This window comes from Nerophis lumbriciformis, linkage group LG22 (genome assembly GCF_033978685.3).
Source record: "Nerophis lumbriciformis linkage group LG22, RoL_Nlum_v2.1, whole genome shotgun sequence".
NCBI classification, from domain to species: Eukaryota; Metazoa; Chordata; class Actinopteri; order Syngnathiformes; family Syngnathidae; genus Nerophis; species Nerophis lumbriciformis.
The window spans coordinates 43,097,750-43,114,769 of record NC_084569.2 but is presented as its reverse complement, the minus strand read 5'-3'; the positions used below and the strand labels follow the sequence as shown (position 1 = coordinate 43,114,769).

Below are 17,020 nucleotides of genomic sequence, written 5' to 3'. Positions count from 1 at the left end.
AGTCTTCCCAGCGTGTCCTGGGTCTTCCCCGTGGCCTCCTACCGGTTGGACGTGCCCTAAACACCTCCCTAGGGAGGCGTTCGGGTGGCATCCTGACCAGATGCCCGAACCACCTCATCTGGCTCCTCTCCATGTGGAGGAGCAGCGGCTTTACTTTGAGCTCCTCCTGGATGACAGAGCTTCTCACCCTATCTCTAAGGGAGAGCCCCGCCACCCGGCGGAGGAAGCTCATTTGGGCCGCTTGTACCCGTGATCTTGTCCTTTCGGTCATAACCCAAAGCTCATGACCATAGGTGAGGATCGGAACGTAGATAGACCGATAAATTGAGAGCTTTTCCTTCCGGCTCAGCTCCTTCTTCACCACAACGGATCGATACAGCGTCCGCATTACTGAAGACGCCGCACCGATCCGCCTGTCGATCTCACGATCCACTCTTCCCTCACTCGTGAACAAGACTCCCAGGTACTTGAACTCCTCCACTTGGGGCAAGACCTCCTCCCCAACCCGGAGATGGCACTCCACCCTTTTCCGGGCGAGAACCATGGACTCGGACTTGGAGGTGCTGATTCTCATCCCAGTCGCTTCACACTCGTCTGCGAACCGATCCAGTGAGAGCTGAAGATCCTGGCCAGATGAAGCCATCAGGACCACATCATCTGCAAAAAGCAGAGACCTAATCCTGCAGCCACCAAACCAGATCCCCTCAACGCTTTGACTGCACCTAGAAATTCTGTCCATAAAAGTTATGAACAGAATGGGTGACAAAGGGCAGCCTTGGCGGAGTCCAACCCTCACTGGAAACGAGTCCGACTTACTGCCGGCAATGCGGACCAAGCTCTGACACTGATCATACAGGGAGCGGACCGCCACAATCAGACAGTCCGATACCCCATACTCTCTGAGCACTCCCCACAGGACTTCCCGAGGGACACGGTCATATGCCTTCTCCAAGTCCACAAAGCACATGTAGACTGGTTGGGCAAAGTCCCATGCACCCTCAAGGACCCTGCCGAGAGTATAGAGCTGGTCCACAGTTCCACGACCAGGATGAAAACCACACTGTTCCTCCTGAATCTGAGGTTCGACTGTCCGGCGTAGCCTCCTCTCCAGTACACCTGAATAGACCTTACCGGGAAGGCTGAGGAGTGTGATCCCACGATAGTTAGAACACACCCTCCGGTTCCCCTTCTTAAAGAGAGGAACCACCACCCCGGTCTGCCAATCCAGAGGTACCGCCCCCGATGTCCACGCGATGCTGCAGAGTCTTGTCAACCAAGACAGCCCCACAGCAACCAGAGCCTTAAGGAACTCCAGGCGGATCTCATCTACCCCCGGGGCCTTGCCACCGAGGAGCTTTTTAACTACCTCAGCAACCTCAGCACCAAAAATAGGAGAGCCCACCACAGATTCCTAAGGCACTGCTTCCTAAAACTATATGCATATATCTAAAAAAAAAAAAGGGGGTTTTAAGCCTTTTTTAAAAGCATCCACAGTCTGTGGTGTCTTCAGGTGGTCAGGGAGAGCGTTTTACAGACTTGGAGCGGCGGAGCAGAAAGCCCGGTCTCCCATTGTTTGTAGCTTTGTCCTCAGAGGTTGGAGGAGTTTAGTCTGTCCGGAGCGGAGGTGTCGTGAGTGACACTACTAGTCACTCACTGCTCAGTGCTTTTTCTGTCTTTTGTTGCCTTTTGACAAGTTTTGTACATTTTACTAACTCAATATAAGTCCCAAAAACTCAACAGACTAGGCTGGAAGTAAAAAGGGAATCGCTGTGGAGTAAAAAAATAAATAAATAAAGACTATTTGCGAGGAGTACATTAATGGTGCTCATAAGTATGGAAGAGCAAGTTATAATTGTGATGAGACAGGACTATTCTGCAAAAATATGCCAAAGCAGATTTATTCCACAGGGGGGAAGACTACCTCTCTCGTTCAGCAGCACAAGAGCGCCCCCACACCTCCGGCTCTCCCGATTCTCTTTATTTTTGCAGCAAAATGGTTGTTAAAGTTAAGGATTTCTGTGGTTTCTGATTGTTTGTGAGGGCCTCGAGTGTGTGTGGCCGTGATGGCATAGCAGCGCATAAATCCCAGTAGGGTGGTGCGGTATACCGGTATTAGTATAGTACCGCAATACGAATGAATCATATTCGGTACTATACCGACTATAAAAAGTACAGGGCCCCCGCCGTCACGTGGTGACATTGCTGGTTTTATGAGCAGATGAGCATGTTGGGCAGCGCACACACACAGAGTACTTACAAGCAGACACAGTGTGTAGACAGAAAAGGAAGAAAGGACACATTTTGGTGTAAAAAGTAAAGATAAAGTTATAACACTGAAACACCCTCAGGAAGAGCTGCTTTAAGATATGGCTAACATCCATCCATAGTGTTTTAGCTACTTCTAAATCACTAATCCTGGCCTCCATGGCGACAAATAAAGTAAGTTTCTTACAAGTATCATTATCACTGGAGGACGAAGAATAGCTAAACATGCTTCACTACACACCGTAGCTCACTGGCATCACTGCTAATTATGCCGTTCCTGAATAGTACCGAATACCGGTGCCAAAATGTATTTCGATACTTTTCGGTACTTTTTGATACTTGATTAATTGTTATTATTGGCTTTATTTGAACAAAAAATCTCAGGGTACATGAAACATATGTTTATTATTGTCATTTAGTCCTGACATAAAATAGTAAACATACTAGACAACTTGTCTTTTAGTAGTAAGTAAACAAACAAAGACTCCTAATTAGTCTGCTGACATTTATCATTTTATTATTTTGCACACATTATTAAGGACAAGCGGTAGAAAATTTATTTTTAATCTACTTGTTCATTTACTGTTTATCTGCTTACTTTCTGTTTGAACATGTTCTATCTACACTTCTGTTCAAATGTAATAATCACTTATTCTTCTCTTCTTTGATACTTGACATTAGTTTTGGATGATACCACACATTTAGGTATGGATGTGATACCAAGTAGTTACAGGATCATACATTGGTCATATTCAAAGTCCTCATGTGTCCAGGGACGTATTTAATGACTTTATTAACATAATATATATATATATTTTTTAAATGAAAAAAGATTGTGTGATGATGAAAAATATCGATGTAATCATAGTAGTATCGACTCGATGCAATATTTTACTTGGTATCATTACAGTGGATGTCAGGTGTGGATCCACCCATGGCGTTTGTTTACATTGTGACGGCGGTGAGCTATTGTATCCTCCTACGGTGTGTAGTGAAGCATGTTTAGCTATTCCTCGTCCTGCAGTGATAATGATACTTGTAAGAAACATCCTTTATTTGTCACCATGGAGACAAGAATTAGTGATTTAGAAGTAGCTTAAACACTGTGGATGGATGTTAGCCATGTCTTAAAGCAGCTCTTCCTGAGGGTGTTTCAGTGTTATAACTTCACCTTTATCTTTACTTTTTACACCAAAATGCGTCCGTTCTCCCTTTTCTGTCTACACACTGTGTCTGCTTGTAAGTACTCTGTGTGTGTGTGCGCTGCCCAACATGCTCCTCTGCTCGTAAAACCAGCAATGTCATGAAGTGACGACGACGGTACTTTTTTAGAGGCGGTATAGTACGGAATATGATTAATTAGTATGGCGCTACTATATTAATACTGGTATACCGTACAACCCTAATATAAGGTTGATTAAAAATGATATATGTTCAACTCTACCAGCGTTATTTTATTGAACAACCAGAGATTCGGTCTTGTGGAAGATTTCACAAGCATTTGTTCAAAGAAGTCAGAGGTAAATGTTACAGCGTCGGTCTCACTCCCACAAGAGTATTGTGGGAGTGAGAGCATCAGCAAGCAAGCTTTTGCAAAAGTGATGAAGAATGATTAAGTGTCCATATTAAAAGAGCGCACAAGTCAAAGAGTCCATGATCAACGGGTGTTTACGAGAAGGGAGCCAGTCCAAGGTTATCAATGAGGGGATTTGTTTTGTCAAAAGGATGTGAAGCTAATTAAAGTCATTGTTATACATTTGTAATATTAAAATCTGAGGCAATTTCCTCCCGTTCAAGAATTTGACCTTTCGCAGCCATGAAATTCTAAGTTAATTATTATTTGCAAAAAAAAATAAAGTTTATGAGTTTGAACATCAAATATGTTGTCTTTGTAGCATATTCAACTGAATATGGCTTGAAAAGGATTTGCAAATCATTGTATTCCGTTTATATTTACATCTAACACAATTTCCCAACTCATATGGAAACGGGGTTTGTATATTGTTTTCTCAGATTTCTGTCTCTTATTTTCATGTATTAATTCATTTTAGTTTGTTTCTGTGAGCGCTTTGAGTATCTAATAATAGAAAAGCGCGACATAAAATCTAATCCATTATTATTATTATTATTATAGGTGTGCTGTTGTAGTAAGGAAGTAGTCGTTGCCATTAAGTTGCATGTGCCAGTCTTGTCTTTTGTTGAATCCTACAAAGTCGTTATGCTGTAAGTATTGTACTTATAACACACCAGCTGTTTGATTGCAACATGCATGTTAGTTGTGGTTTTCATTACCAAATTTAGAGGTGTTAAATCGCTAATGATCAGTACCGTATTTTCCCTACTACAGAGTGCACTAGTGTATAAGCCGCACCCACTAAATTTTAGAAGAAAATAAATATTTTCCCTATTTTAGCTGCACCGGACTGTAAGCCACAGATATATACGTTGTGAAATGAGTTATTTACTCAGAAATATTTTGTAACTGTTATTTAAATACCTTAATTACGTCTGTAAATCTGCAGTAAAACGGCTGATCAAACAAAACAGAGGTCATGGTCATGGACCCACTAGCTGCACAAGTTAGCTCTCCAATCAGCTAAACAGACTCAATAACTCCACGCTGATGTCTTGGTGAATTTACAAAACTGAAACAAGACAAACGGAATGCCATTGTAAACATGTTAGCATATTAGCTAGTGCTCACAATGCATGAAAACACTCCTACAGACATCTCACATGAGATGGTTTAGTAAGTCATAATTGTTTTAGTTATATTGTAAAACTTACAAACGTAGCCTGGAATGATGAATGGAAAATCCATTCGAGTAGGAACGCTATGGCCGGCTAGAAGACGGAACGGCCATTGTACTTCCCGTTCAAAGCTTGGGCGGGGGTGAGGAAAAAATTCAAACACAAATTTCAGTCTAAGCCTGGGCCCCTGGAGAGGGGGTCCAGACTGAGGCCAAGGGGAAAAAAAACCTCATAGCCATAGCACACACAAACATGTGTGTAAGAGGGAAACATCAAAGAACACAAAGGCCATTAAAGACATTAAAAGAGCAGAGTTGATGCAACCAGACACTTCTACATACAGCCACAAAAGTAAAACAACAACAACAACATATACACGGTGGTGGCCTCTGCGGTGTTCCACGCCATCGTCTGCTGGGGTGGGAGGAGCATGGCCAGAGACAGGAGCAGACCCAACAAAGCAACCAAGAGAGCCAAATCCACCCTTAGCCAGTGTCCAGTCCACATGGATGAGCGAGGATACGTCCAAGGAGACGAGGTGTCCCATACCTGCTCATTCAGCCAACACACTGCTCCGCAGCCCTGTCTCTTCATCCGCATCTCCTCCAGTCTCTTCAAACTGCAGCCCTGTCTCTTCATCCGCATCTCCTCCAGTCTCTTTATACTCTGCAGTCCTGTCTCTTCATCCGCATCTCCTCCAGTCTCTTCAAACTGCAGCCCTGTCTCTTCATCCGCATCTCCTCCAGTCTCTTTAAACTTATTACACCCTTTTCCGGTAAATGTTGAATGTTATAAATAAAGGTTTTGAAAAATAAAAAATAAAAAAAAAAGATTCCCACACTTGCAGTCAGGGTGGCAATACAATGTAAACCGTTGGCCAACCAAAAAGTAACCACAGAACACTATAGTGTTCTGTGGTTACTTTTTGGTTGGCCAAACGGACGTGACAGGCTGTCCTCACTCGAGTCCGCACGGACCTGGAGGGGGCGTGCCTTAAGTCTGGCTGGAAATCGGGAGAAATTTGGGAGAATGGTTGTCCCGGGAGATTTTCGGGAGAGGCACTGAAATTCGGGAGTCTCCCGGAAAATTCGGTAGGGTTGGCAAGTATGCTCACCCGGTCCGCCCTATGGTCCGGAAAATACGGTACTCGCTAAAAATAACAGATCTTGATTAAAGTTCCTATGGGCAGTTTAAGTACCAATAATTATGAACTTTTGTATTTGTTTCATGCTAATATCTCTTTTTCCAAATGATTTCATGTTTTTGCGTAGATACCTGCAGCACAACAGGATTGCAGAAGTGAGTCCAGGTGCATTCAGAGGACTGTATAATCTCACAAGGCTGTAAGTCTGCATTACAATACATTTGACATCCTCACAATGTAATTTGCATCTATATTGCTGTTCTGCGACCTTGAGGCCATTCCTCCTTCTTTGAGTTCTCAGTGAGAAGGCAAACATCAATATGGCTACTGAAGATTTTTTATAGACGTTTTGCTGTCAACTAAATGTATATATACAGTTGAGGTCAAAGGTTGACATACACTTGTAAAGAGCATCATGTCTTGGCTGTCTTGAGAAGGGATGATGCTCGAAACCGGTTTTCCCGGTTGTTCGGTAAGAAAAAAACCCTTGGACTCGAATTCCTTTTTGAGAACCGGTACCCGTAATCGAGACCACTATAGTAAAGAAAAAGAGTTGGTTCTTTATTCGAATCCCTGGGAACGAATCCCAAATGGGCAATGTTATGCCCATTTGATTGTAGACTCTTACTGACACCTTGTGGCGATATGAAAATACTACACGTCAATAGTTTGGTTGACGATGTCAGTTCAGTTCATGAGACAATTGAGAAGTAGACAAGTTGTGTTAGCTCTTACAAGCCTTGGAAAAGATAAGTCTGTAAGTAAACTGTTTAACTTGTTTATGTAACTCAATATTAAGGTGGAAAGTGGTTCCATTTAAAACTAAGATGTTTCAATGGATGTTTTAAGGACTATATATATTTCTACCATCGAAATAGTTTCAACACTCAGAAGTATTTGTTTGATGATAGTACTGTATATTTGTGTGAAGCTAATATTTACATATTGTGTATTGCATTTCAGTATGTTAATTAAATCACATAGCTTATACATTTGTCATTGTGTATATTTCAGTAAAAATAATAATAATAAAAAATAACAGTCCAGTGCAAGACAAAAGTAAAGATAGGAAAAGACAAAGTAAGATCAACAACAATAAAGAGGCTAAATGGATTAATCTGCTTTGGACGTCTTGGGTTGTTTGTTAGCTGTCTGCCTGTGTGTGTAGTTAGTAGGTTCCAATAGCAGTAGAAGTGCACTTTTTGGAGAGCTGTATTATTTTCAGTTTTGTGCCCAATGGACTGATTTTATTTAACACTGTATTATTATTTATACACCTATAGTGATCACAGAGACAGGTTGTTTTTGTCTTACTGTATATATTTGTTTTGCTGAAAAATCTCACTTAATATACTTTGGGTAACAACAGTCTATATATATATATATATATATATATATATATATATATATATATATATATGTATATATATATTTTTTTTAATTTTTTTTAGGGGGGTAACAGTCAATATTTATTTATTTATTTATTTTATTTTGTTTTCTTATAAAATAAAAGTGAGCTTTTGTTAAACCAAATATTGTGGGGTTTTTCCATATACAACAACCTATCTGGATACGATAAGAGAATCGATAAGAGGATTCGATAATAGGCTCGAACTCGATAATTTCTTATCAAACATCATCCCTAGTCTTGAGTTTCCAATCATTTCTACAACTCTTATTTGTTTGTGATGTAGTGATTGGAGCACATACTTGTTGCTCACAAAAAACATTCATGAAGTTTGCTTCTTTTATGAATTTATTATGGCTCTACTGAAAATGTGAGGGTGAAAAGTATACATACAGCAATGTTCATATTTGCTTACATGTCCCTTGGCAAGTTGACCTGCAATAAGGCGCTTTTGGTAGCCATCCACAAGCTTCTGCTTGACCACTTGACCACTAAATTGCTGCAGTTCAGCTAAATGTGTTGCTTTTCTGACATGGACTTGTTTCTTCAGCATTGTCCACACCTTTAAGTCAGGACTTTGGGAAGGCCATTCTAAAACCTTAATTTTAGCCTGATTTAGCCATTCCTTCACCACGTTTGACATGGGTTTGGGGTCATTGTCCTGTTGGAACAACCAACTGCGCCCAAGACCCAACCTCCGGGCTGATGATTTTAGTTTGTCCTGAACAATTTGGAGCTTATCCTCCTTTTTCATTGTCCCATTTAAAGCAGCAGTTCCATTGGCAACAAAACAGCCCCAGAGCATAATACTACCACCACCATGCTTGACAGTAAGAATGGTGTTCCTGGGATTAAAGACCTCACCTCTTCTCTTCCTAACATATTGCTGGGTATTGTGGCCAAACAGCTCCATTTTTGTTTCATCTGACACATTTTTGAAGCTTCTCAGGTGGAATTCTTTCCCATTCTTGCTTGATGTACAGCTTAAGTTGTTCAACAGTCCGGGGGTCTCCCTTCTGATATTTTAGGCTTCATAATGCGCCACACATTTTCAATGGGAGACAGGTCTGGACTACAGGCAGGCCAGTCTAGTACCCGCACTCTTTTACTATGAAGCCACGTTGATGTTACACGTGGCCTGGCATTGTCTTGCTGAAATAAGCAGGGGCGTCCATGGTAACGTTGCTTGGATGGCAACATATGTTGCTCCAAAAGCTGTATGTACCTTTCAGCATTAATGGTGCCTTCACAGATGTGTAAGTTACCCATGTCTTGAGCACTAATACACCCCCATACCATCACACATGCTGCCTTTTACACTTTCACCCTATAACAATCCGGATGGTTCTTTTCCTCTTTGGTCCGGAGGACACAACGTCCACAGTTTCCAAAAACAATTTGAAATGTGGACTCGTCAGACCACAGAACACTTTTCCACTTTGTATCAGTCCATCTTAGATGAGCTCAGGCCCAGCGAAGCCGACGGCGTTTCTGGGTGTTGTTGATAAACGGTTTTCGCCTTGCATAGGAGAGTTTTAACTTGCACTTACAGATGTAGCGACCAACTGGAGTTACTGACAGTGGGTTTCTGAAGTGTTCCTGAGCCCATGTGGTGATATCCTTTACACACCGATGTCACTTGTTGATGCAGTACAGTCTGAGGGATGGAAGGTCACGGGCTTAGCTGCTTACGTGCAGTGATTTCTCCACATTCTCTGAACCCTTTGATGATATTACGGAGCGTAGATGGTGAAATCCCTAAATTCCTTGCAATAGCTGGTTGAGAAAGGTTTTTCTCAAACTGTTCAACAATTTGCTCAGGCATTTGTTGACAAAGTGGTGACCCTCGCCCCGTCCTTGTTTGTGAATGACTGAGCATTTCATGGAATCTACTTTTATACCCAATCATGGCACCCACCTGTTCCCAATTAGCCTGCACACCTGTGGGATGTTCCAAATAAGTGTTTGATGAGCATTCCTCAACTTTATCAGTATTTATTGCCACCTTTCCCAACTTCTTTGTCACGTGTTGCTGCCATCAAATTCTAAAGTTAATGATTATTTGCAAAAAAAAAAAAAAGTTTATGAGTTTGAACATCAAATATGTTGTCTTTGTAGCATATTCAACTGAATATGGCTTGAAAAGGATTTGCAAATCATTGTATTCTGTTTATATTTACATCTAACACAAAAAACTCTATATGTATATATATATATAATTAGTAAACATGATTAAACAAACATTAAAAATGCAAATATATGAGAAGTGTTTTACACCCATGAAGGCCATAGTAATGACATCCATCGCCATTGATGGGTGACATGTGGATGTTTTTTATGTTGTTTATCTACTCGGTTCATTTAGTTTTCTATTAAATCAGATTGAAAAAAAGTTCCCATGAGTTAAAAAAAATGTTTTCTCTCCAACAGATATTTGAACCACAACAAGATTTCCCTGCTGAAGCCCGGTGTGTTCAGGGACCTGCACAAGCTGGAGTGGTTGTATGTTTTTTCTCCATTCTCTGCGTTTTTTCTTCATCGCTGCTTAGTATTTGTCCTGAGTTGCAGCCATGAGGTGCAATCAGTGCAAGTGAAAGTGTGTTTTTGCTTTTGTGTCAGGATCTTAGAGAACAACAACATCCATCAAGTCTCCTCCAAGGCCTTTTCTGGCCTCAACTCGCTGGTCTTGTTGTGAGTTTGTCTCCCACGTCTCTGTCACTTTTGTCGGTCTGAATGGACTCATTTGTTTTGTCTTTTGTCCGCCGTGATCGACAGGGCTTTGTTGAACAACTCTTTGACGAGGCTGGAAGACGTCTGTCAAGAAATGCCCAGGCTGAACTGGCTGTAAGTGCGAGTCGTCAATGGGTGGCCTCGCTCGCCTTCCTTAATGGCTTTTGTCCCGCCTGTCTTTGCAGGGACATGGAGGGGAATCTTATCGAGAGGCTTGACGACGCCTCTTTCTACTCGTGCAGCATGCTGACAGTTCTGTACGTAAGCACTTCAAGTCTCGGATTAAGCTGCGTTTGCTTGACAACTTAAGTGTGGAGCCTCCGTTGTCGATGTGTTCTAAACAATGCGATATTAGCCGCACTGTGGGTGAGATCCACAGGAAATCAGACGAATTTAGAGCACGGGTCGGCAACATTTATCAGTCAAAGAGCCATTTTGAGCAGTTTCACAAATTAAAGAAAACAATGGGAGCCACAAAAATCTTTAGAAATTTAAAATAAAATACGTTTTTTTTTGCTTTGTGCTATGTATAAACCAAGGGTCTCAGATACGCGGCCCACACCTTAAAGGGGAACATTATCACAATTTCAGAAGGGTTAAAACCATTAAAAATCAGTTCCCAGTGGTTTATTATATTTTTCAAAGTTTTTTTCAAAATTTTACCCATCACGCAATATCCCTAAAAAAAGCTTCAAAGTGCCTGATTTTAACCATCGTTATATACACCCGTCCATTTTCCTGTGACGTCACATAGTGAAGCCAACACAAACAAACATGGCGCATAGAACAGCAAGCTATAGCGACATTAGCTCGGATTCAGACTCGGATTTCAGCGGCTTAAGCGATTCAACAGATTACGCATGTATTGAAACGGATGGTTGTAGTGTGGAGGCAGGTAGCCAAAACCAAATTGAAGAAGAAACTGAAGCTATTGAGCCATATCGGTTTGAACCATATGCAAGCGAAACCCACGAAAACGACACGACGGGAGAAAGCGAGGACGAATTCGGCGATCGCCTTCTAACCAACGATTGGTATGTGTTTGTTTGGCATTAAAGGAAACTAACAACTATGAACTAGGTTTACAGCATATGAAATACATTTGGCAACAACATGCACTTTGAGAGTGCAGACAGCCCAGTTTTCATCAATTAATATATTCTGTAGACATACCCTCATCCGCGCTCTTTTCCTGAAAGCTGATCTGTCCAGTTTTGGAGTTGATGTCAGCAGGCCAGGGAAGCTAGGGTCGATATTCTTCTCTTGATCATCTTCGGTGGCATAAGGGACGGTGTGAGCCAAGACATCCAGGGGGTTTAGCTCGCTCGTCTGCGGGAACAAACTGCCGCCATTGCTTGCCGTGCTACCGAGGTCCTTTGTCCCTGAATTGCTCACACACTCCGGCAGATTCAATGGGGGTCTGGCGGCAGATTTCTTTGACTTTATGGTTGTAAATGCATCTGCTTTGAGTGTCGCAGGATATCCACACATTCTTGCCATCTCTGTCGTAGCATAGCTTTCGTGGGTAAAGTGTGCGGAACAAACGTCCAATTTCTTGCCACTTTGGCATCTTTGGGCCACTGGTGCAACTTGAATCCGTCCCTGTTGGTGTTGTTACACCCTCCGACAACACACCGACGAGGCATGATGTCTCCAAGGTACGGAAAACAGTCGAAAAAATGGAAAATAACAGAGCTGATTTGACTCGGTGTTTGAGAAAATGGCGGATTGCTTCCCGAGAGCGAATAATAGAAAGGCGTTTAATTCGCCAAAATTCACCCATTTAGAGTTGGGAAATCGGTTAAAAAAATATATGGTCTTTTTTCTGCAACATCAAGGTATATATTGACGCTTACATAGGTCTGGTGATAATGTTCCCCTTTAAGATGAAAATTGAATGTTAGTGCGACACGCAGGTTTTATATGAATGGCACTTGACAGCGTCATACTTGTCAACCCTCCCGATTTTTCCGGCAAACTACGAATTTCAGGGCAAGTATTCTCTCGAACGTGCCGTGATGGTACAGCATCCAGCGCCCACTACAACCAGCGTGCCGGCCCGGCCACACGTTGTATGGGGCTTCTACTTGCTCACGAAGCAAGTAGACCTGTGTGGTCAACAGCCACACAGGTTACACTGACGGTGGTGGTATAAAAAACTTTGTAACACTCTTACTAATAATGCGCCACACTGTGAACCCACACCAAACAAGAATGACAAACACATTTCGGGAGAACATCTGCACCGTAACACAACATAAACACAACAGAACAAATACCCAGAATCCCATGCAGCCCTAACTCTTCCGGGCTACATTATACACCCCCGCTACCAAACCCCGCCCACCTCAACCGACGCACAGGGGGGCGGGGGGTTGATGTGTGAGGTGGCGGGGTTTGGTGGTATCAGGGGTGTATAATTTAGCCCGGAAGAGTCAGGGCTGCATGGGATTCTGGGTATTTGTTCTGTTGTGTTTATGTTGTGTTAAGGTGCAGATGTTCTCCCGAAATGTGTTTGTCATTCTTGTTTAGTTTTGGTTCAAAGTGTGGCGCATTATTAGTAAGAGTGTTAAAGTTGTTTTATATGGCCACCGTCAGTGTAACCTGTGTGGCTGTTGACCAAGTATGCCTTGCAGTCACTTACGTGTGCAAGCAGAAGATTCATATAACAAGAGGCTGGGCTGGCACGCTGTTTATACAGATTGTAGAGGGCGCCAAATGCTGTACCATCATGGCACGCCCTTATTATTATTGTAAGGGTGAAAATCGGAGAATATTAATCCCGGGAGTTTTCTGCAAGAGGCACTGAAATCAAGAAGTCTCCCGGGAAAATCGGGGGGGTCGGCAAGTATGCAGCTGAGCCGCAACAGAGTGATCAGAGAGCCGCATGCGGCTCCGGAGCCGCGGGTTGCCAACCCCTGTTCTGGAGCATAAGCTGGGCAAATATTTTGACTCAGGCGCCATATTGAGAGAAAACAATTTGTCTGGGGGGGGGCAATGTGCATGTGTCTATAAATGACATATACACATTTAGCTGTAAAAAAATATGCTTTTACAACCTATTTCATTAAGGGGGCGGCATGGCATAGTGGGTAGAGCGGCCGTGCCAGAAACCCGAGGGTTGCAGGTTCACGCCCCGCCTCTTGACATCCAAATCACTGCCGTTGTGTCCTTGGGCAGGACACTTCACCCTCGCCCCCCGGTGCCGCTCACAATGATGAATGAATGATAGGTGGTGGTGGTCGGAGGGGCAAACTGGCAGCCTTGCTTCTGTCAGTCTACCCCAGGGCAGCTGTGGCTACAAATGTAGCTTACCACCACCAGGTGTGAATGAATGGTGGCGTCTCACTTCTCTGTGAGCGCTTTGAGTATCTAACAATAGACAAAATCCAATCCATTATTATTTTTTTTTTTTTTTTTTTAATCCAGCAGAAAATGTTAAAAATTAAATTCAGTAGGCTATATTGATAATACAAACCCTGTTTCCATATGAGTTGGGAAATTGTGTTAGATGTAAATATAAACAGAATACAATGATTTGCAAATCCTTTTCAAGCCATATTCAGTTGAATATGCTACAAAGACAACATATTTGATGTTCAAACTCATAAACATTTTTTTTTTTTCGCAAATAATCATTAACTTTAGAATTTGATGGCAGCAACACGTGACAAAGAAGTTGGGAAAGGTGGCAATAAATACTGATAAAGTTGAGGAATGCTCATCAAAGACTTATTTGGAACATCCCACAGGTGAACAGGCTAATTGGGAACAGGTGGGTGCCATGATTGGGTATAAAAGTAGATTCCATGAAATGCTCAGTCATTCACAAACAAGGATGGGGCGAGGGTCACCACTTTGTCAACAAATGCCTGAGCAAATTGTTGAACAGTTTAAGAAAAACCTTTCTCAAGCAGCTATTGCAAGGAATTTAGGGATTTCACCATCTACGCTCCGTAATATCATCAAAGGGTTCAGAGAATGTGGAGAAATCACTGCACGTAAGCAGCTAAGCCCGTGACCTTCCATCCCTCAGGCTGTACTGCATCAACAAGCGACATCAGTGTGTAAAGGATATCACCACATGGGCTCAGGAACACTTCAGAAACCCACTGTCAGTAACTACAGTTGGTCGCTACATCTGTAAGTGCAAGTTAAAACTCTCCTATGCAAAGCGAAAACCGTTTATCAACAACACCCAGAAACGCCGTCGGCTTCGCTGGGCCTGAGCTCATCTAAGATGGACTGATACAAAGTGGAAAAGTGTTCTGTGGTCTGACGAGTCTACATTTCAAATTGTTTTTGGAAACTGTGGACGTCGTGTCCTCCGGACCAAAGAGGAAAAGAATCATCCGGATTGTTCTAGGCGCAAAGTGTAAAAGGCAGCATGTGTGATGGTATGGGGGTGTATTAGTGGCCAAGACATGGGTAACTTACACATCTGTGAAGGTGCCATTAATGCTGAAAGGTACATACAGCTTTTGGAGCAACATATGTTGCCATCCAAGCAACGTTACCATGGACGCCCCTGCTTATATCAGCAAGACAATGCCAAGCCGCGTGTTACATCAACGTGGCTTCATAGTAAAAGAGTGCGGGTACTAGACTGGCCTGCCTGTAGTCCAGACCTGTCTCCCATTGAAAATGTGTGGTGCATTATGAAGCCTAAAATATCACAACGGAGACCCCCGGACTGTTGAACAACTTAAGCTGTACATCAAGCAAGAATGGGAAAGAATTCCACCTGAGAAGCTTCAAAAATGTGTCTCCTCAGTTCCCAAACCTTTACTGAGTGTTGTTAAAAGGAAAGGCCATGTAACACAGTGGTGAACATGCCCTTTCCCAACTACTTTGGCACGTGTTGCAGCCATGAAATTCTAAGTTATTTATTATTTGCAAAAAAAAAAAAAAAAGTTTGAGTTTGAACATCAAATATGTTGTCTTTGTAGCATATTCAACTGAATATGGCTTGAAAAGGATTTGCAAATCATTGTATTCCGTTTATATTTACATCTAACACAATTTCCCAACTCATATGGAAACGGGGTTTTTTATTTATTGCACGGGGAATATTACTGTCTTACTGCATGTATGCATGGATGTTTTTGAAAATAAATATTTCCAGGGTTCTGCAGCGCAACAAGATCAGTCACATTCAAGAGCAAGCCTTCGCCGTCCTCCAAAAGCTTGGAGAGCTGTAAGTAAATATGCAGATTGTCTCCTCTTGTTGAGCCTCAATCTCTGTTCTCCTGCAGTGATGAAGAGAATAATAATAACTGTAGATGACAATGTGTGTGTGTGTGTGTGCGTGTGTGTGTGTGTGTGTGTGTGTGTGTGTGTGTGTGTGTGTGTGTGTGTGTGTGTGTGTGTGTGTGTGTGTGTGTGTGTGTGTGTGTGTGTGTGTGTGTGTGTGTGTGTGTGTGTGTGTGTGTGCCTTTGTGTATTTGTTTCTGAACTGACATGGGATTGTCTCCAAACACACACAGAGATCTTTCCAGCAACAGACTGATGAAGATTCCTCCTAATCTTTTTGTCCTGCTGGGGGATTTGCTTCAACTGTGAGTTGTTCTTATTATTATTATCACTACTATACAACTTAGTTGTTACACAAATAAACTCACTGTTCGCATGAGGTTGTCCAAACAGGGACACTTACTGAAAAATAAATAAGGAGACAATTTAGTAGTTTTATATATTGTATTTTATTTTGTAAAAAGGCTAATGAAAACATACATGTTTGTATAAAATAGGAAGATTAGTGCTGTCAAATGATTTACATTTTTAATCAGATTAAACACGCTCTTGAATTTGGATTAGTCCCAGGTTATTACTCACTTGCATGATTTAAAATGACGTACAAAATTCCTCTAATATTAGCACACAAACAAGGTCGAAAGACAAGGACATGTCAACACGAGCATGGAAAACAAATGTCAACAAAACGGTAAAATCACATTGACCACGTAACAATAAGTTCTTGAAAATAAGAAATGCTTAATAAAGTGTAATAAAATAGTGTGAAAATGTAAACCATACTTGCCAACCCTCCCGGATTTTCCGGGAGACTCACGAAATTCAGCGCCTCTCCCGAAAACCTCCCGGGACTAATTTTCTCCCGAAAATCTCCCGAAATTCAGGCGGAGCTGTAGGCCACGCCCCCTCCAGCTCCATGCGGACCTGAGTCCGCTTTCCCACAATATAAAGAACGTCTACAGTAAAGCAGTCCGTCTGCCGTAAACAGCAATGTTGTGACACTCTTAAACAGGACAATACTGCCATCTAGTGCATTTGATGAAAGCACTTTTGTGCGTGCCACACAGCAATGCATCATCAGAGAGGGTGTTCAGCATGGTTAGAAAGATAGTGACAGAGAATAGAACAAGGATGGACAATTCAACTCTTAACTCAACAATGAGTAGATGAGTGTTGTGTGTGTATATGTGTAAATAAATGAACACTGAAATTCAAGTATTTCTTTTATATATATATATATATATATATATATATATATATATATATATATATATATATATATATATATATATATATATATATATAGGCTCCAGCACCCCCCGCGTCCCCAAAAGGGACAAGCGGTAGAAAATGGATGGATGGGCCCCCTAAAGTTAGCACAGTGGTGTTTTGTGCGTGAAGAACATAGGACAAAAATAGAGTATCTAAGAAGCGCAGAGGCTGAGTGCTGAAATGAGTGTGAGAATGAT

General features: G+C 42.0%; 1 protein-coding gene across 1 annotated transcript in view; it reads left to right on the top strand.

Annotated features, from left to right (window-relative positions):
- Positions 1-17,020, top strand: part of rxfp1 (relaxin family peptide receptor 1) — a 141,386-nt gene that overhangs the window by 86,880 nt on the left and 37,486 nt on the right. Inside the window, exons 6-12 of the mRNA XM_061973957.1 lie at positions 6,288-6,359; positions 9,999-10,070; positions 10,188-10,259; positions 10,344-10,412; positions 10,484-10,555; positions 15,424-15,495; positions 15,785-15,856. Of these exons, the coding sequence (XP_061829941.1) occupies positions 6,288-6,359; positions 9,999-10,070; positions 10,188-10,259; positions 10,344-10,412; positions 10,484-10,555; positions 15,424-15,495; positions 15,785-15,856 (501 nt within the window). The remainder of the gene's footprint in view (positions 1-6,287; positions 6,360-9,998; positions 10,071-10,187; positions 10,260-10,343; positions 10,413-10,483; positions 10,556-15,423; positions 15,496-15,784; positions 15,857-17,020) is intronic.